At 38.6% G+C, this 21,984-nt stretch overlaps 1 protein-coding gene and 1 long non-coding RNA gene across 2 annotated transcripts in view; one reads left to right on the top strand and one right to left on the bottom strand.

Annotated features, from left to right (window-relative positions):
• The first annotated feature begins 1,436 nt into the window (after positions 1-1,436).
• atg4c (autophagy related 4C, cysteine peptidase) lies at positions 1,437-12,635 on the top strand. Its single transcript, XM_084723672.1, has 11 exons — positions 1,437-1,578; positions 1,676-1,797; positions 2,377-2,460; positions 3,425-3,655; positions 5,379-5,718; positions 6,325-6,395; positions 8,249-8,451; positions 9,675-9,753; positions 10,530-10,606; positions 11,099-11,218; positions 11,674-12,635. Exons 2-11 carry the CDS (start codon positions 1,722-1,724, stop codon positions 11,839-11,841), a joined length of 1,449 nt encoding a protein of 482 aa, XP_084579798.1. The 5' UTR covers positions 1,437-1,578; positions 1,676-1,721; the 3' UTR covers positions 11,842-12,635.
• The window catches only part of LOC146324366 (uncharacterized), a 105,421-nt gene continuing 91,703 nt past the window's right edge, over positions 8,267-21,984 (bottom strand). Inside the window, exon 4 of the long non-coding RNA XR_014771228.1 lies at positions 8,267-8,406. This is a non-coding gene — a long non-coding RNA (uncharacterized LOC146324366). The remainder of the gene's footprint in view (positions 8,407-21,984) is intronic.

Here is a 21,984-nt window from a genome sequence, read left to right as displayed (position 1 = left end):
ATTGAAACTAGGAAAAATGTATGAGAAAAACGCATTATAATTAGGTACTGTAGTGCTACAGAGATGCCCTGGCCTAAAAATCTTTGTTCTCTAGATAAAAGAAAACATGTTTGTTTGGTACAGACCTCAATAAATATCACATCGGCACAATTTTAATAGTTATTTTTCAGTGAATATGAAAATTGTAATGCAAAACGTATCATTTCCACTAATCATATCTTATACTGTAATTTCAGTCTGAATAATCACAATATGACATTTTTAACAAATCATGCAGCCCTGATTGAAACATTCTTTTTTAAAACTTGTGATTTTCACTGGTGGAAGAATCATTTAAGTAAGAAAAGCTGAAATACCATGGTCTAAAAATAGTCCCATTACTTAAAAAGGTTACTTCAGTAAAAGCACAGATTATCAGCAAAATGTGCTTAAAATATTGAGAATAAAAGTACCTATTACACAGACTGTCTCCTCTCAGTGTTATATTATTATAGAATTTTATATTATCCTGTTTTTATCACTAACAAATACATGTAAGAGCATTTCAATGTTTTAGTTTTAATGTAGTTTGTAGTAATGTAGTTTGTTTGTGGGGAGCCAATTTAAGATAAGGTGTATAGTACTGAGTAGACTACTAGCATAAAATGTGTCATGTCATATCAGCAGTAAACTATATGTGTCAAATAAAACCAGTGGAGTAACAAGAACAATATTTTCCCCTGAAATGTAATGGAGTGAAATTATAAAGCAGCATAGAATGCAAATACTCAAGCAAAGTACACGGATGTCAAAATTGTGCCTAAGTACAGTACTTGAGTAAAAGTACTTCATTACATTTCACCACTGGTGATTTTACCTGGAAGACTATTTTTTACGACAATGCAAAATAAACACAATATTACGGATGAACTCCAAGTTTTACTCATTTTATTTTTTTTATCTGAATTTAAACTGATTTTCTCTTTTTTTTTTCAAATTGGAAAACCTAAACATCCTTTTCCACTCAACATTATTCTATTCTATTTCTAATGTATTTCTAATGTGTGATGTAACCATAACCAAGGTTAGTCAGAAATAAATAGGGACATATCACCAACACGCCGTGGCAGTCGCTCCGAAGTAATGGGGATAATTAATTAATTAATTAATTACAAGTGATGTGGTGAATGTGGCACAGCTGCGCCTGTGGCTTTTTATTCGTCGCCCTGCCTTTTTACAAGAAAGCGCGCTTGTTTTGTGGCAACGAGTAGCTCAAACACGCGGAGTACTCTAACGAGGCTGCGTGAATGGTCGGGAAACAGTTTAAACACCGCCCGCTCGGGCTACGATAAGTTACAAATCGAAGCGCTCGGAGCCCCGCCTCCTCGCCTCTGCTGTACCGGCGGAAACACCGCGAGATCACGTGACCCCACTCTTCTACTTCCTCCATGTAAACATTGGCGATCACAGAACACTGTTAACAGCCAGTCATGGGCGAGACACTGTGTGTTAAATTATTTGCATAACACGGTTTAATTCTTCTACGGAGCTACAAAATGACCGTGAGCGGAAAAACACCTGCATCGAGGAGGCTCTGAGGTAACGACGTGCTTAGTTCAGTGTGTCATTTCATGTAATAATGCTTTGTAAAGTGACATACTGGTGACTGTGTGTGTGTGTTTGCTCCCTGCACCAGAGGTTAGAGGCTGTGTGGGAATGGGTTCCATCCCTGTCTGGTCCAAATGGAGAATAAAGGGAGCGACGAGGTGGAAAAATTGAAGACAAAGTTCTTGTCAGTGTGGCACAATGTAAAGTACAGTAAGTAATTTGCTTGAGGCCACAACACACACACACACACACACACACACACACACACACACACACACACACACACACACACACACACACACACTCAGCCACCCAAGCTTAGTCCTCTGTGTCCACTTTGTTTCTGATGCTTTCATGCATCACTGCTGTGCTGTTTCGGCCTGTCGATGTACTCCAATCTTATTTTCTTAACTAACTTTGCAGTAGTTGAGACAGATTTACAAGAGCGTTTGACGGTAATATGTTGACTACACAGATAAAAAAAAAAACAAGCACGAGACAAGAACCTACTGCTGTTGAGTCAGCCCTTAAAATAGTTATTTGTCATACCATCCACACTGTTTTTGTGCGCCGCATTGTGTGCTTTCAGCTCAAGTTTCTGCTGTTTTAAAAGCACAATGGCTATCCTCTCTGCCTTTCATGTAACAGGAAGTAAACAACAACATAATACAATAGTAGGCAGGAATCTTGGGAGTGATCCAGAACATTGAATGATGGGTGCTGTAGAATAAGTACTGAGTAAATATGACATCTCATAACCAAATCATTTTTTTTTATCGTGTATCGTAGGTTGGGCTCTGAAAACAAAGACCTCATTTAGTAGAAATTCCCCAGTGCTTCTCCTTGGAAAATGCTACCATTTTAAGGCTGAAGGTATGGTGCACACACATGCATATTACACATACAGTTACAATTCAAATGCACATGAACTACATTCCCTTCTCCTTCACGTGCATGTATTGATCTGTTGGTTGGACAAAAGAAGCAATTTAAAGATGTCACTTTTGGGCTCTGGGAAATTGTGATGAGCATTTTTTCACAATTCTTTGACATTTCATACTCTAAATAATCATGAAAATAATTGTCATTTTATTTAGTAATTAAAATAATTAGTAGCAGCCCTAGCATGCATGTCCTTTAATACTTTATCAGCTGTGTAGTGTCCGGTGAGGACATGAACAGTAAGTAAAACATTTACAAAACACTGTACGATGTTAATCATATTTAATTGCAGGGATTTTTCTTGTTCCTGCAGTTGGTTGTTTGAGCCTCAGTGTGCAGAAACATTTATATACAGAGCTGGTCACTGGAATGCTGTTTTCACATTCATCTGCTGAAAGTGGAAAGTTTCTTGGTGCTCATTGAAAATCTGATTGTAAGGTTTGAGCCTACGAGCATGAATTTTTACATCACAGCTGTTTTGGAAGTCGATCCTGGTCTAATCTGCAACTTTCTACAAGTGTGATGCAGAAACTTGAAGCCACCAGTCCACATACAGTGAAAATGGACTCGGTAGTGTAGTAGGAGACATTTTATGTCCAGCAAGAAAACTGAAGAAATGAACAAAATTTGCATTTCCATAGATTCTGTTTTTTAATGAGGTAAGAGAAATACGTTCCTTTTTAAGGATTTTACTGTGGAAAATTTGGAAATTATACTTGCAAAGAAAAAAAGATATCAAAACCACATTGTTGATATGACACGCATTAATACATTAGGTCCAATATATCCAATTAATAATATATGATTAACTTGAGCCAGTAAGTTTATTATCGCCACAGATGAAAAAAGTTAACTGTAAATCCTGAGTGGATCACATATCATTTGTTTGCCTCAGATGAAGACAGTCCTACAGAAGCCTGCGATGAGCCCTCTGATGAGGACTTCGTCATGGGAAATGTGGAGGACTTTCGCAAGGATTTTGCGTCCAGAGTGTGGCTCACCTACCGGGAGGAGTTCCCGCCCCTGCCCGGCTCCACCCTGACCTCCGACTGCGGCTGGGGCTGTATGCTGAGAGCCGGGCAGATGATGCTGGCTCAGGCGCTAATTCTGCACTTCTTGGGCAGAGGTGAGTGAAATGATGGCACCACAGCTGAGTCACAGTAAAACCCCTTGCAATGATCTAAGAAGATCTATGGAAAGAGACAAAAAAAAAAGCACAAATAGGGGAGTTGTAACTGTGGACTTGATTATTTTTTTACCGGCTTTACTCGTAAATCAAATTTCTTCTGAGATGTTTTATTGTTTTAGCATTTCAGGCATTTCAGGCTTTATTTCTTCAACAATATGAGCAGGGAAGATAACTTCGCTGAATCTGTTCATGACTTAAAGGCATGTTAAACAATTGATTAGGGGTCACACACACAATCATTGCTTTGTTTCAAAGATTGAGAACCCCTGCACTAAAATGGAAGAGGTTAAAGTGGTAGTTTTTCTTTCTTTTTTTCTTTTGAACTACTGTATATGACTGTGGAGACAGGCATTGATATCGTCATTCACCAGCAAAAGTCTTAATTTGATAATGAAGAGATCTAAATGGAGCAATTTGACCAGCTGGTTAACTACAGTAGCTGAAGACGTGGGAGACGTAAAGATAACATCACATAAAGATGCTGTAGGTCATTTTGCAACTGTATCTTGTGTGAAGTTTCTTTATTTCACTTCAGTATCTCTTTTTCGAAGCAGGAAGCCAGACTTGTAGTCAGTCTCTCGAGAGTTTCCTCATTCTCGACCTAAAAGTGAAAGTTTAATTGAGTTGATGCAAGGCTTTTAAAATGAGTGAATTCCTCATATCTTTGTCAGATCTATTGTCTCTGAAGTGTCCTCGACTTTATGGGTCCACATAATGAGACGACTGCCAGTTTAATGCAGTCATTTAGAAAACAATATTTAAAACTTGTTCTTCTGTCAAATCTAAAATATGTCACTAATGAAATATTTCTCTATAAAATGACTAATGGCCACTTAAATATATTTATTGATCAATTTCACTTTGATTCACTTTTGGATCAAGGTCATTTTGTTAATGCGTTACACTCTACTCTGGTCCATTTTATAGCCTGGGCCACTCCCTTTCTCTCCGCCTTCGGCTCCCACCCTGTTTGTAAGGCTAAGGCACCGTTAAAGTGAAATACTGGGACACTCAAACTTATAATTGGACAGAATGACACCTATTCTGTCACTGAAGCGCACAGTGTTCCGTCTGTTTAAGGCAAAAAACCTTTAATTTCACAAGTTCTGAAAGACTTTTTGTTCTCAATGATGATGCTTTAAATTGAACTTTGATGTGCTGAATGATTGTGTTCCTCACAGATACCTGATCAAATAGGTTCTTTTCATTATTTTTCATTACTGAAATCACGTCTTTTTTAAACCTGGAGGCTTTTCTTGCACTACAAGACCTTCAATTTATGTATGAATTGTCTATTTTTCCATGATTACGGTAAGAAAAAATCATTTTGCAATTATTTTGATAGATGTTGGGAATGATGATTTTTGAATCACAATTCCCATTTTATCTTATAAACTTAAAATCATGATAATGTGACATTTGTTGGGGTCTGTAGCAAATAAACATGTTTTCTTACATCTGGAGAACAAGACTTGTAGGACAGGGCATCTCTCTCTCTCTCTCAAACTTATAAGACACTCTGTTGTCTTGATTGATTTTTTTTTTTTGTTTGATGCCTTATCATCTACCATATATGTAACGAAAGGTAACTTTAAAACTTTGTTTTAGTCTCAAATGTTGATTGTAGCTGATGTTTGATACATCCTTTATTCCTCCACAGACTGGACCTGGTCTGGGGCGCTGGCGCTCCAGCCTTTAGACACAGAGACGTGGACGACCACTGCAGCCAAGCGTCTGGTGGCCTCTCTGGAGGCTTCTCTGCAAGGTACCCCTGGGCCCTCCAATCACAGAGCACCGCCTGTGTACCAAGCTCAGGCCCCAGGATCTGCAGAGGAGGCAGATGCACATCTGAAAGAGATGTATCACCGCACTCTGGTATCCTGGTTTGGGGACAGCCCCTCGGCTCAGTTAGGCCTCCACAGGCTGGTCCGCTTGGGTCTGACGATGGGGAAGCAGGCAGGGGACTGGTACGGACCTGCTGTGGTGGCACACATCCTCAAGTAAGCATACTTGTAGTTAACCTTAAACTTTTTAAACCTTGCATGTCACATGTCACATGCATCCTACTTCTGACTTTGGTCACATAACAATGGGCACAACAATAATAATTATTTCTGTTAATTATTTACACAACAGATTAGTTTACTAAAAAGAACTGAATAAAGAAAGCAAACATTTTATTTGATACACTTTTGTTATTTTTACTTGATACGATACTTAAATAATGATTAATTTAAATAACTGAAACTGTAGTTCCTGAAACAAAATTGTGTTACTGATAAAAAATAACAAATGTGTATAATTACTTTGTACACTGAGCTAAAAATTTTGAAAGCTTGAACAAAGTTCCCTTTTCCGTCTCTGTCATCCCGGGTCAAATGTGTCGCTCTGACAAAGGAACTAGTTTTACTGTGTGACTCACAGTAAAATTGGTCTCACAAGATGTTCCTAAATTCCTGCATCTTGCTCATTCAAATAAAAAAAACATCTTAAGTTTTTAAATTCATGGTAATGATATTTATTTAGCATAACCTCTGCATGTAAAGTTTTAAAAACCTCCTCGGCCTCTGTCTCCTCTCTCTTTCTCTGCTCGGTCTCTCTCTTAGGAAAGCTGTCGAGGAAGCGATGGACCCTGGCTTGGCGGGTATAACTGCTTATGTCTCCCAGGACTGCACAGGTATGAAAGATGAGCCTGCTGTTGATAAAACAGGATACTGGGCACGATGCCCAAACTGACCCTTCTTTTTCCACCATCTCTCTGCTGCTGGGAGACTATGGAGCTGCTTAGAAGGGTGACAGGAGGCTCCCGGTGTGTTGTATTTCCCAACAAACACATCCACTACAAAAATCCATAACATCCCACTCCAACCTCGTCTTAACCCCAATAACCTGGGGTTTGATTCATGTTTGTCCTCCCAATAGCCAGAGCAGAAGATGGCTGGAGTGAGAGTGAGTGTTTTGGTGTGTTCAGAGTTTGATATTAGAGAGTCACACAAAGAAAAATAGAGGGAATTTAACTTCTGCGCTCCTTGGTCACCTTGACTGTCTATATTAAATGGAATTTAGAGCCAAAAAAATTATTTTGTTAATCAAATGTTAATCAACAGCAAATGAATCATCAGCAGTTTAGCTTATCAATTATTAACATTTTAATACTTTATCAAGCAAAAATCCCAAACACATACTGCTTCCTGCTTCTCAAAATGTTAGGATCTGCTGCCTTTCTCGGTTGTATGTCACAAAAAATCTAATTGGTTTTTGGGCGACTGGTCAGACCAAAACAACCTTTTTAGAGACATAACATTGGGCTCTGAAATTTTGACGGACATTTTACACTTTTTACACTTTTACACTTTATTGACGCATTACAGATTTAGTTATTAAATAATTAATTTAAAAAATGACAACTAGAAAAAAATAAAAAAAAAACTAGAAGGCCACTGGGGAAGTGTAAAGCTCTGCCTTCAATGATGCAACAACTATATATTTACATATTTAAATAGGGCTTAATTTAGTTGGATAGTCTTGGAAAAAAAACAGTAAGGTTAATTTAGACATTTCTTATTTCTTACTTACCTACTGCATTTGTTTCTACAGTGATGTTTGAGGTGGCTGTTGTTTTGTTGTATGGCACAGTATTCACTTAAATTAAGCCAGGTTTGCACATAAAATTCATTTTATTTTGCCAGAGGCAATGGTGTTACAACTGAACTACCTCCCAGTGTTAACAAAGGTGAAAATTATTTTGTGTATCCATCCCTCCGAAGTTGCCTATGATACACTCTTCCCCCATATTTCATTCAAATCAGGCCAGTTTTACTGTAATCCTGCTGACAGAATAAACCAACAAACAAACAAATCAAAGCGAAAACATAACTTCTTCAATGCAGGCATTAATCATTTATTGCAGCACAAATAGAATAAAAACACACCCTGGGTATGAATATGATTCAAACAATTCTGAACTGTTTCAGAGGGACGGATTAGATTAAAAACACACAAAGGTCAAACAAAAGAAAGAAGCTTATTTGCCAAAAATAACATTTGAAGAAAGTCGTGACTGGGAGAGAAGAGAGATAACGTTTCTTCTGTTCATTTTAAAAGGCACAGTGTGAAATATTTAACACTTACGTGACATTTACAGTATGATGCCTGTTACAAGCCCTTACTGCCATATGGAGACTGGACAAAATTTACAGAACATTGAGAATTTTGGATTATTTAATGGTGACATTTATGTTTTAAACTGTACATGGTCACTTGTAATTAAAATGACTAAATACAATAAAATAAATACATAAAATATGTATACTGTACAATTTTGCAGACAATTATAAGAAAATGGAATCCTTTTTCTGATGGTCACCCTCATACTTCAAAAACCAGCAATGTGTACACAAAGACAGGACTGACAGCCTGATGAACAGAAGAAATGATTGACAGATATACAAAGATAGCCTGACAGACAACACAGACATGGAGACAGACAAAAAAACCCTCTTTGACCTTTGTGTTATTGATCCTCCATAGTGTACAGTGCTGATGTCATCGATAGCCACAAGGCACCAAGAGCAGGGCAGGCCTCTCCTGAGAGGTCAGATGCCCCTCCCACTCCACAGAACGACCAACCAGCATCTGCCTCCACCCTGTCAGACGGCCGAGCTGTCATCATCCTTGTCCCTGTGCGTCTAGGAGGAGAGAAGACAAACCCAGACTATTTTAACTTTGCAAAGGTGAGAGCTGCATAGTTTGATCAGATAGTTTGATCTTTCGGTGTTTGGTCACAAGGTTTTACAGATAAACTCACAGGGGGAAAGAACTTAAGAGTAATTATCATAATGTAAATATGAAGTGGTCACTGTGGAAATGACAAGTTTAAAAGATGTTACACTGTTATTGAAATATACAATTCCAATTCCAAAACAGCTGTGACACTGTAAATAAAAACAGTATGCAGTGAGGACTGCAGGCAGACCAGTCTAGTACCTGAACTCTTTTACTACAAAACCACGTCTCTGAAAAACATGTCATCTGGATGGCAGCATATGTTGCTCCAAAACCTGTATTTGCCTTTCAGCATTAATGGGGCCTTCACAGATGTGACAGTTACCCATGATGCCATGGGCACTCGCACACCCCCATACCATCACAGATGCTGACTTTTGAAGTTGGCGCTGGTAACAATCTGGATGGTCCTTCTTCTCTCTAGCCCAGAGGCCACAACGTCCATGATTTACAAAAACAATCTGAAATGTGGACTCGTCAGACCACTGACAGTTTGTGTCAGTCGATCTCAGATGAACCCAAGAACCAGATAAGTGTGAAGCATTTCTGGATGTTGCTTAATTTGCATTTGTAGATGCAGTGTGTTCACCAACGATGGTTCATGAGCACAGGTAGTAGGTTTTTTAATGCAGTGGTGCCTTAGTGGTCAAAGGTCACAGTCATTCAGCAGCCTCCTACATGCTAAGATTTCTCTGTATTTTCTGATTTTTTTTAATGATATTATGGATTGTAGGTGGCGAACTCCTTAAAATTCCTTGCAGTTTTGTGTTGAGAATCATTGTGTTTAAACTATTTGCCAAACAGTTCCATGCTTTAAAACCAAATCATGATACTCAAGTAACCTATTTAACCTTTGAATGTTCCAACCAGATTTTTTTTTAGCATTCCCTAACTTTCACAGTATTTTGTTGCACTTGTCCCAACTTTTGAAACATGAATGAACATTTGCAAAAAAACACAATGTTTGATCAATTTGAATATTAATTATCTTGTCTTTGTACTTCAATATAAGTCAAAGTATTTGCAAATCATTGAATTCTGTTTTGTGCACATTTTACACAGGATCCCAACTTTTTTTTTGGAATTGGGCTTATGTGGGAAACAAAGTGAGAATATTTTGGCTCCCAGTCAGATGTATTTTGTATTTCTCTGTCCCTCTCTCTCCATTTAGAGCATACTGAGTCTGGAGTACTGCATTGGCATCATCGGAGGGAAGCCCAAACAGGCCTGCTACTTTGTAGGATTTCAAGGTTAGTGTTAGCGTAATGCAAAACAGAGAAAGACACACAGAGAGAGGTTGGTGCAAATAGCAGATTATTTTGCATAATATACCCTTCTTATGTGAAGAGACAAAGTAAGTTAATGTATTCCTGTTTGCATGAGGAAAACGGAGAGGAGTGGAGAAGGAAGCAAGTGAAGCAGGGCTTACTTTATTCTCTCTGACCCATCAAAGCCTCACCCATTTATCACAAGTAAACCTCCCAAGTTGTGAGCTGTAATTGATTTCCATAGGAGGCATGCATTAAATTTCATCCGGGCCCCAAAGTGAGCCACTCTTCATCACCTTCAGGAGCCAGGAGGAACCTTCAGTTGTACATCTTGGCAGTCAATATTTACGCATTTACATTTTACCAATTTGAAATACAGTGGTGGATGATGTCTAAATGACAAGCAATACATTCTCCCTGCCAGGGCGCAGCTCAGCGCAGCATTTATCATATGCAAATGGTCGAATATAATTGCGTGTTTGTAAAAGTAATTCCCCCACACAAAAATTAAATGACAACCTCCTTTTTGTGGGTGTAAAGAATGTGCTTGTACAAACGCATCTGATTATGCAGAATTTAATCCACCCTGGTGGATATTAAAAAGCAACAACCTTCTGGGAGGCATATTTGACGCGCACAAGCCTAACAGTAGGCCAGGCGGGTGACTTTGAGCTACTCTGCATAGAAATTGGAGAGAAGCGCGTTTTTGTAATAATCCGATGTTTTTGAATAACTTGTCTTTTGTTTTGTCCTTGCAGATGACAGCTTGATTTACATGGACCCTCATTACTGTCAGTCTTTTGTGGATGTCAGCACCAGCGATTTCCCTCTCCAGGTAATGTGAAATTACACAGACGAGCTGACTGGGGCCCCAGTAATGTGAATTTAATAGTTTCTGTTAGTACTTAAGGGTATGAATCTTAAAGCAGCCCTCGGCCCAATTACCGAGTCCCTATCTGCTGATTTATTTGCTGCTCAGATGTGTGAAGCTGCCACTTAAGAGAAATACGGCAAATACCGGGATCAGGTACTGTGAGCCTGAATATTTCAGGACCCATACATAAAAATCAGCACACAGCATTGTGTAGCAACTTTGTTTTATGCTTTTGCATGCAGTGGTATACAATGTGACAACACACCAGAGAAGTAAATTTATGGATGCTGTGACAGCAGATAAATAGGATTTCATTCATCAAATGATGCAGAATACATCTTATTCACTGTTTACGCTGCCATGGAGTGTATGTATGCCCTGCAGTTGTTGTACATTATCTGGTCCTTCAGCTTGATGAATATTTTCTGATGTATTTTGCGCCTTTTTGTCTAGTCATATCACTGCCCCTCACCAAAGAAGATGCCTTTCAGCAAGATGGATCCAAGCTGCACCATAGGTTTTTACTCGAGAAGCGCTCAAGACTACGAGAGAATCAGGCAAGAGCTGTCTAAGGTAGGAAATAATGCTGCCTTAACTGAACACAGGACTCCTTCAAAAAACACGTCACCACTGCTAGCATTTTTACAATTATTATCATTATTATCATAATGCCATATTAATTCTGTTTTGTGCCCTGAAAATATGTGCCCAGTGTAAGTGAAGTGCAGTTGACCACTAGGTGGCACCATTTAGCCATGAATCTGACTATGTTCTCACTCCTTCAAACCAGTCAACATGTTGGATAAATGCTGTAAACCAGAGTCTTCCCTCTCTATACCTATCATGCTTCTGCTTATAAGACTCTATAGAAAATATATTAAAATTAATATACAGTTATTTCTCTGATGGAGAACAAATAAGGCACCAGGTGATACCCCTCATTAGGCTAAGTGATGAAATTAAAAACAAACTGTTATGAGATGTACAGTATGGTGTAACTCTGAAACACTGCTCTGTTGTTGTTCCAGGTATTGCAGCCATCAGCGAAGGAGAAATACCCCGCGTTCACTTTCGTGCAAGGCCACGGCAGAGATTACGACCTGTCGGCCGGCCTGACCCCGGAGAAGACAGAGTGGCCTTTCATCCGTGACCCGCGGAGGACGGTCACCACCGCCGGGGACTTTGTGCTGCTTTGACAGCGCTGTTTAAAAGACTACTGACAGGGAACTTCTTCTTTTAATGAACCAAACTGCTTGATATCCAAAGCCTCGTGTCGGAGCCTGTTATGACACTGATGGTTGTTTTGAAGTTTTTTTTTAAACTACAGTAATTCAGTTTTTATATCCTGGAAACTTTGTTGTAGGGCATTTTTTGCCAAAACTGTTATTAATCAGTTAAATTTGTTTTTGTTGCCTAGCAATGTGAGCTTCCTGATTTTGTCAGGATGCTTTGGGACATTGTTGGCGGTGCTCTACGTAATTTAATGACCTTAAGATTTTTTTAATATGCTCATCCACAGAAGAGGAACTTCTAGGGGAACACTATTCATTTTGCACCATTATTTGTAATTTTATGGACTTGAGACAAACTGTCTCAATATATAGCGGCAATGTTAACACATTTTGGGAAATCAGGTGTAGATTCTTTTGCACCTTAGTGACCTTACATAATGTTGAAGAACTCTCAAAGGGATTTGCTTATAAGGATCATTAGGTCGTGTTCAGCACTCCAATGCTGACAAGTGTCATAGAGCAGCGGTAACGAGGGGTGTCACAGTTCTCTATACCCACGTTTCAATTTGACTTTTAATTTTAAAGGTCACAATTCGATCCGAGTTTTGATGTGAACATTTTTTGATTTGTAAAGATCAACAGATCATTGGCTTTATGCCCTGACAACTGTCATTTACATTTTCAAAGGTAACACATAATAACCATAATTAATAATTAGTAAACTGAAAGTTAAGTAAACCTTAAGCTAATAATTATTTTACTGTTGACAAAATTTGGATAATGTTTAAATATGTTTTGTTTGTTCTAACTCCCAACACGTCAAATATGGCAGCTTAACTATGATGCTATAGGTTAGTTTTGCCTGTGAAGGGGTCCGCGGTCAAATTAGCAATAAAAAATACTTAATGTCCAGGTAGATGGCAACAAAACACCTTCCTTAGGCTTTTCCTAACCTACTAAACTACTTGGATAGGTTTAGGAAAAGATCATACTGTGGATTAAAAGAAGTTACTTATGTAAGTTTACATAACGTAATGCAAGTGACATATGTTCATAAGGTATAATAATCATCCATTGCAACTTTATAATAGCCACTCAAATAATGTTTACTGGCAGTTTACAAACTAAATATTAACCACTGACAAAGAGTTACAGGCCTATCTGGTCCATCTCTCTATGTGATAATTTATTAAAGGTTTACAAATCATTTGGAGATCACAAATACTTAATATAGTTTATAAAATGTTATAATGTGCAACCATAAACAGTTTATTTACTGTTTGAATTTATAAACTACTGATAAATGATGATAAAATAACATAAACTCTTAACAGAAAAATAATTATTAGCTAGGTTTAATTAACCATCATCTTGCCATTTATTAATAATGGTTACTATAACCATGGGGGGTGTTACGAGTAGAATCACTGATTCTGCCTTTGATTTTTTTCTTTCTTTTTTTTTATATTGAAAACTTTCGATCGATTCTTGATGTAAAGTTGAATTTGTGACACCCTTAGTTGTAACTATGACTAAAGTCATCTTTGGTCCACTCTCCATCTCTTCGCAGGGCTACACCCACAGTATTCTGACTTTTCTGTGTGTGGTTAACATTGGGTTAAAAGGAGTATTGCACAAGCCTTAATTACTATGGGAGAAGAGCTCTCTGAAGATGGAGCCAAGTAACTTTTCCTAACTTCTCTGCCAAAAACATTTCATCAACCAGACGACTTCTCCACCCGTCTGAAACACCTCAACAACAGAAGCATATGGGACATGTGTTTGAAGGACACTTTCTTCATAATTCTGCCAACATTTCTTTTAATTTATTCATGCTAGAACTCATATCTTTCTCTGAGCAATAATATATGATGGTATTGTGTGATTATAAGACTGTTTGCCTGCCTTAGCATGTTTTGGAGTGGTATTAATCTTAACTGAGTTTTGCATCACAGTGCGAGTGACCAGCGGTGACAGCAGAGTTTGTCAGAGGGGTTATATCATGTGCTACATCTCAGTAAGCACCGTCTGTTATAAATGACCGTTTACAGTAGAAATCTTTAGATGGAAAAGGATTTGCTGTATATGTGTAACACACATTTAAAACAGCTGAAGTCAAAACACTCCAAAGTCAGAATCAGGGAATTACAACTTACTTTACAGTAGGGTTATACAATTTATCAGAGTATTATCAAAATTGAAATATGGCCAAGTGCAATATCCAAGATTCTGCAACTTTTTGATGAAGGACAAATGTGTGACAAAACAGCCTTATAATGAGTCACCGTAGTGCTGAGAGATGCTCTGACCTACAAATCTCGTTCTCCAGATGTAAGAAAACATGTTTGTTTGGAACAGACCCAACAAATGTAACATCATCATGATTTTAATAGTTTTTTTTTTTCAATGAAATTCCACTGAATCATATCACAACTATAATATCTGTCAAAAACAGCATAGTGTGCAGCCCTACTGTGTAGTATAATTTCATTTATTTGGATTAGCAATCTACACTACACAAAGAATTCAGACATACTGTATTAACTGTATTAAATCAACATTATTTTTATGTGCTGTGTGCAATTAACAATTTGAGGATTTTCTAACAATTCATGTTATGTTTCTTACCATATTTCCTACTTTTGATTTTTTTCCCTCCCATTCTAGTCTGTGTGACGATATGATCTATTGCTGTTCTTACAAAAAGACTTCACAAAGTAGATGTGAAGTACACTAGAACAAGCTACAAAATTTGATCATGCACTTTGATTTATCACCTCAGAAACACTGAAGAATTCTGCATATTTTTCCTGCATTACAGCGCCTGCATGTTGAATAAATTAACTTGCGAAATTTATGTTAAAAATGAAAGTGTTTTTAATACTGCCAGACGAATGAAGTAAAAAATATTTGACTTTCTTAATCAGTTTACTTCTTTTGGGTCCACTTGAAGAATTTGATGCGACTCTAGTGTAAAAATAAAATGTTTGCTTCATTTTCAGTGCTGGATACAAACCTCAGTGGTGTGTTGAAATGTATTCAATCCCTTTCTCTCCCAGTCAAATGTAGTAGATTAAAACTAATCGTACGTGCTAACCATCTCTACAGCCCATTAACCAGGGACCGGAAAAAATGTGACCCAGTGACACTGGCGGCAATTGTGTTCTTCTGTGGAGGAAAAGAAAATATCCTTGTGTGCAAAGCTCTGTTACCATGGATAATCTGTGTGTTGCCCCCTTCGTTTGAGCTATGCCGGACTGTTTTCCTGTACAATACAAATTCTTGTATTATGATGAGCCTTGCTTTTTAAAGGCGGGAACTGTCCCGTCTGTGAGGGAGCCAGGGCAAGGGTGAGGAATGGATGGACAGAAAGGAAGAAGAATCCCTCATCTGTTCTCATCTCCACCATGGAGAAGCAATGGCAAAACACATAAAGGCATCATTTAGATCCCCTGTCTGATCTCTGTGTTCATCCGTGTTTTTTTTTTTCTTTCTTTTTTTGTGTACGGCTGACCGGCTGTGTGGACAGAGCGGGAACATCAAGTATGCAGAAGCAAAGGACATTCTCCAAGTTTGGAAGATGGAAAGGAAGAGGAAGGGTTGAATGGGCAGGGAGGGAGGTGTGGGGTGGGGATGGGACATTTGGGGATTTTTGTCAGAAACATGAAAGAGCATTTGTGCTGGGGGGCACACAGCGCTCTGAGGGTTGACTGTGTTCTCCATGTATTTACAGGGGATGTATGAATATTTGATTAATGAGTCACAGGCTCAGGGGAAATGCAATAAGCGAACAGTGGCTTTACAAAGCAAGCCGATCACACACACACATGCACACACACACATAACACATAGCCCTCCCGTTTAACACAGCTGCCTAAAGTGCCATTGACATTGCAGATTCCTGAAAATCTAATCTGCAGCCGGGCAAATTCCTCACAAAGAGGGAGTCCATGAGAGTCATTCCTCTGTTGCACAGATGGATGAATGGATGGGGAGTGTGAGAATAGGGGGGTGCACGTAAAGACTCAGAGACGCCCAATAAAGATTTTATTTTGGTGTCATCCATAAGAGAAAATGTCTTGTGGCATGCAGCCCTCAGAGCAATCAACAGTGAAGGGGATCAAGTAAGACCCTCTAATATCTTAAGATCATACCTGTGTTTGGAGTAAATTCCTGATTAGGTGTAGTCCCACAGCCTTCACTGGGACCTTTGGGACTTTATCCACAAGCCAAAGTTGTGACGTGAGAGAGACTGTAATTCTTTGCCAAGATAATCTGTTAAACGTATAATATGTGGGTGCTGCTAAACTAAATATGTAGTTTGATGTAGTGTGGGATCATGGGAGTTATAATCTTCAGTTTTATCTCACAAGGGTAATGAGGGTGACAAGGTAATATTAAGGTTTTATTCTGGTTACGTTCAGTCACGTTCACGTGCCTCACTCTCTCATGTATCTGACATATCACGTGTTTTCCGGAAGTTATAGCAGCTACTAGCAGGAAACTCACCGTTAACCTTGAATTAATTATGGGTCACTCTGTGTTTGAGTATGCACAAGTCAACAGTCGCTACAGGAATGACTCCTGACACCCAGAAATTAGTTGGTATTTTTGCACTTCTGGTTCTCTCAAAAGTCTTCAAAGTCTATTTTTGAATGGGTTTGTAGTTAGATGCCTGAAATGAGCTGTGTGGATAACGCAAGACATTTTGTTTTGCAACACAAATAAGTCAATAAATACCCCTCTTGTGAATGTTGAAGGGATTAAACGTCATTACACCTAACATGGAAAGTCATCAACACACTTGTCCACCTTTACAGTCTTGTTGTGTTTATATTCATTCTTGCAAATTATTCTCATTCAAACTTTCCAACTTGTAGATATTTCAATTTATAGCACAAAACTCAAACTGTAAGTTGAAATCTTGGTAATAGCGACACTTGAGTCTTGCAATTTTGGTGTAGTTTGTTCACAGCCTACATTACCTTTTTGTTTCTGGTGATCGCATTTATGCTGCAAAAATCATAAAATGATGATAACATGTGGAAAATGTTGCTAAACGTTTGCTACAGATCTAATTTTCTGCCAAGTTAACCTTCAAAAATGCAACATCCCTGCAGCACTCTATTCTGAGTTTTTTTAAAATATAACTGGAAAAACAAGAACAATGTAGATCCCTCAATAGGAGTGTATGTAATACAAGATTAATCATATAATTCTACTGTGAAATTGATGGTATGGACATACATAATGCAAGAAGGTACTTCTTAATGCGTTACCTCCCTCCCAGGCCTATGGAAGATACATATATATTTTCAGCACTGAGTGGCGTGTCTTAGTCTCATGCACACAATATCAACGTATAAAACAAATCTCTTTTCCACAACAATATGGTCAAATTTGTTGTCATTTAGCTGAACCAAAGAAGATGACTGTGAAACACCACAAAGTGTCATTTCTATTCCCTCTAACCCCGTGGTTCTCAGGATCTCCTCCAGCCAAGATCAGATCATGATGGATGACACTGAGAACATCCAGGAGAATTAGATTTAACAAAAAGGGAAAGACACACAGGAAAATGTAATATGCACAGACTGTGTGTGTGTGTGTGTGAGAGAGAGAGAGAGAGAGAGAGAGAGAGAGAGAGAGAGAAAGAGAGAAAGAGTGTAAATGTGTATGTGAAGCTCTGTGGATGTTAAATAGCTAAAAACCGAAGTGTCCGGTCTTTTCCATTCATAGGTAGTGTGTAAATTTATATGGATGAGTGTGTAGTTTACACATGTATGGCTTGTGTGTAAGTCATTCTAAATCTTAGGTGTCACACTCCCTCCCTGTCTTCACACCAGGTGCAGGGGTGCTAGATTTATACCCAGTAGCCCTTGCCCACCCTTGTGGAATGCCATGCATCTTCAAACAGGTACTTCACTTTGAAATCTCATCTCGGCGTGATATCTCTAGGCGGCTAAATATATCCGGCTCCCGGATCCCGCAGCCGTCGGAGCGTAAATACCGCCTGCGCTGCATCAGACTGCATTCAGTCTCAAGTCTGTCCACGCAACTGTCCACTGTCTCCACCCGTCTCCTTCTACCAGCTCGCCCCCCCATCTATCCTGTTCACAGGAGCTCTTGGAGAAGTGCTGAGGCATCGCATGCCTCACACGGCTCTTCTGGGTTGATGCCAGGCAGATGTCATGATGCTGTGATTAATCAGCACCACACAGGACAGGAGCTTTAACGGTGCTCCACCATGTGAACATGACCTACAGCACGCATTAGGTCAAAGGTTCTTCAACTTTTTTCACCCCAGGAATCAAACAGGAGAAAGACATTTTTAGCCTTGTTAAAACTGCTTTTCTTGTAATGGATCCTTTTCAGAATCACCACTGTGTACGTGTTTGTACGTTGAAGAATTCATACCCCAGTACAAATAAATATGTAAGCAAAAAGTAGGTCACTTTTTGATGAACAATTGACTACACTTAATTGTTTTCAAAATAATTATTTTTGATTCCAAACATACTGCGACCTGAAGCTTACAGAACGACTTAAAGCATTTCGACAAGCGTTGAGTCAGTAATTTTAAAGATACTCAGCTCATCGTTCATTTGCTGGAGTGCAAGTCACTTGCAGTTCATCAGGATGGATGATTGGATGGATGAACTTTTGACATGATACTGGTCCCAATTATTAATAAATTATTGATATTACAAATGCAAATTAAACTGTTGGTACTAGTATAATAAAATCAGTTCCTTTTTCAGTCCACTAGATGGTTCTGAGTTTTTTTCTGGTGAGGTCAGTGGGACTGGTAGGATTTCACGACAGTGCTGGTCAGTCTGTCTGCTTCATGATCCTTTTTTTCCACAATGAAAACGGCTGAAGTGACATGAACAGACTGAAAACTTTATCTAATTAGATAAAACAGATACTGACAAAGCTTTCCTTTGTCAACACTGAAAAGGAGTATTGTATTATGACTTAAATATGATAATTAGAGCCTGACCAATATTATCATCCTGATATTGGCTTATCACAGCTATATCGAGCCATATGTTGTCAGATATGCATCTATATGAAAACTTTTTTCAACGGAGCATAATGCAAATTGTTTTCATGTCTTAGCTTTATAGGCAGCACTGTATTTTATTCTATTTGTATAGAAAATAAAAAAATTAAAATAAATTAAAATAAGAAAATAAAAATAGTGCTGAAAGTTTACCATTTCATTGCCCTGATATCATTTTGACAGTAACATTTATTTTTATTAACTTCTTCTGTTACATAGCTAGGGTCATTGCAAATGGTACATATATCAATATCAGAACTTTTTATTCACTATTATCAGCACTGGCATTAGAACCCAATAATCCAGTACTGGTCAGGCCATAGTGATAATACTGTATCGTGGTGCCCTTGGTGATTCTCACCACTATTGTTGTCATCAAGGAGATTTAGTAGTCTGAGAAAAGCATCTCCTGACTTCAATAAATCAATTACAATTATTTTTAGCATCATGAATTTGCCCTCAGGACAAGGTCAGTCGGAACTTAATTCACTGCTTCATCATTATTTCAGTTTTTATTATTGTGTGGCATCATGGGTCTATGTGAAAATTCCTTCCTTGCTTTACGTTCCTTAAATAATGCAGCAAAACTCATAAGAGTGGGCTGAATTTGCTTTTCCCTGTGATTAGTCTGCATCAGAGTCCTCCTCTCCTCCTACTGAGAGGGGTGTACCATGGCAGAGGCCCAAAGCAAAGCTCCTCTCCTTGTGTTGGCTAACCTCGTCCGGCTGTGACAACAAGAAGGGCACTGGAGTTAACATTTAGATAACGGATGTGTGTGCCGCTTTCGATTTCCATTCCTGGTGACAGGGAATCTTAGGAGCACATCACGGGTTGTGTTTGTGTGTGTGTGTGTGTGTGTGTGTGTGTTGGGGGTTGGGGCACTCCTGTGTTTCTTGCATCTCAGGGGTGATGTGGAGGAACGCCGAAATTCCTCATTCTGCTGTCCTCTGAGGCATGGCCGGCCCTCTGTCAGCTTTTACTAACCAGATGCATCCGAAACGCACACCGAGGCTGAAGGCAGGGGATATTGCCTGCTGTGTAGCTGTCGACTTGTTTCTTATTGCATGCCTGTGTTGAGCAGTGTGGCAAGTCTGCTCTGTGTGTGTGTGTGAATGGGAGGGTGGAGGTTAGTGGGGTGTCAGCCTGTCTGTGTGTGTAAATGTGTGTGGCAGGACATGCTATGAATTTAGGAGTGTGTATCATCCACCACACACACCATAAGTCTTAGCTCTACCTGACTCTGGGATTATAACTAGCATCAGTCTCTGCAGTGATGTGGCCTGTAAGTTTTGTCGAGTCTCCTCTGCCTAATGACACAGTGTGTATGTGTGTGATTGTGAATGAGTGTGTGTGACAGGGAGAGATAAATCGAGAGAGAAAGCCATGTGAGTTTTATTCTTTTTGGCTTTTTCCTCTTTTTTGTGTGTGCATATGTCAGTGTGAGTGTGTGTGCGTGTGTGTGTGTGTGAAAGATCTCCTCCATCCTGTAGATTTGTGTCTGGTGTGTGATACTTTGCAATCTCATCTCCATCTAAAACTCCTGCAGGCCCTGTGCACCATTATCACGCAGTTGCAATAAAACCCACAGTAATTAAAGGGGATCTGGCTGTAATTGCCTCAGTGAATCAACTTAATCAGCACCTGTGCTCACAGTCAACCTAATGGTGCAATCTAACCTTTTAATACCCCAGAAATTAGAATTGTAAAAAATTATACACCTGATAATCATTCTGTATTTTGAAACTCTTGAGTGGACAATGAGTGGACCATTGTCCAAGGCAAATATTAAAGCTGCAGTCTGCTGACTGCGCATATGAGAGTGTGTGTGTGTGTGTGTGTGTGTGTGTGTGTGTGTGTGTGTGTGTGTGTGTGTGTGTGTGTGAGTAAGAGAGAGGCAGAAATGTCAGGATCATGACAAGTCATGAAGTGTTCATATTGGAACGGAACTGATTAGTCTATCAACAGAAATTTAACTGTCAACAATATTTCAATAATTATTTTATTTATTTTTTCCCCTAGTTTAACAAATATGAATATTTGAAAATTCCCTTAGTTTTCTGTTGTAGCAAACTGAATTATTTGTTTTTGGACGGTTTGACTAAATAAGGAATTTAAAGCCAATACAAGGAATTTTCATATTTTGTTGATTTTGGAGGCCCCTGTAGACAAAAGCAGTAACATTTCCACCATAATAATCACAAAATATAGCATAAAAAATAAAATAATCTAAATAAATAGCTCCTCCTGCTTCATTTTAACTAAGCTAACATACTACTCACTGTAACTTTGTCTGGGAAATTGTAAACACAGGTGTGATAGATAGAATGATCACTTCATGGTTGTATGCCTCTAAATTTAAGAAATGGTACACATGTATTTTTTGGTAAAATGGAAGTTATCACTATATTGAAATGTTTGATTCCAGTGAATAAGTTTTGGAGAGAAACATGCTGTCTATTTTTACAGAGGAATATAAAGGGCCGATAAAGAGCTCAACAATATGTCACAGTGAAGTTGACCTCTGACCTTTAGGATATAACATGTCATCCCTTCATAACTTTATCCTATTAGATATTTGTGCAAAATTTTGTCATAATTAGCGTATGGATTCTTGAGTTACGGCCAAAGAGATGATTTGTGACAGTGACCTTGACCTTTGACCACTAAAATTTATTGAGCTGCTTCCTGCCACAGCACTGAAGCATAAAAATAATCTGCACATTATTTGATAATGACAATAGTCAAATTATCTGGAGCCTTGGTTCAGATGCTGATAGTTTATGCCAAAAGTTACATATAGGGAGCAGGAATTACAGGCTTCATCAGTCATTGCACACCTCTTGTACTGTATATAAGCATAGCTAGAAATGAATCAAACAACACTGTTGGAGCAGCTTTAAGAACAGCCTAATTACAGAATGCACCCAATTCGTTTGTGGATATAAAGTAAATTCAAGCTTTAATGTGGCGATTTGGAACTTTTACACACACAATTTTCACTGTTGACAAACTGCAAACCCTCTTGATGTTGATGATCTTTA

The sequence above is a fragment of the Lutjanus erythropterus genome, chromosome 7, assembly GCF_056507025.1.
Source record: "Lutjanus erythropterus isolate fLutEry1 chromosome 7, fLutEry1.hap2, whole genome shotgun sequence".
NCBI lineage: Eukaryota > Metazoa > Chordata > Actinopteri > Lutjaniformes > Lutjanidae > Lutjanus > Lutjanus erythropterus.
The sequence above is the reverse complement of the archived record's forward strand: the minus strand, read 5'-3'. Positions and strand labels throughout refer to the sequence as shown.

Coding starts and splice junctions, on each gene's coding strand:
- atg4c (XM_084723672.1), top strand. CDS start 1,722: ATGGAGAATAAAGGGAGCGACGAGGTGGAAAAATTGAAGACAAAGTTC. Junction 10,607..11,098: donor CCAGCGATTTCCCTCTCCAG/GTAATGTGAAAT, acceptor CTTTTTGTCTAG/TCATATCACTGCCCCTCACC. Junction 11,219..11,673: donor TCAGGCAAGAGCTGTCTAAG/GTAGGAAATAAT, acceptor TTGTTGTTCCAG/GTATTGCAGCCATCAGCGAA.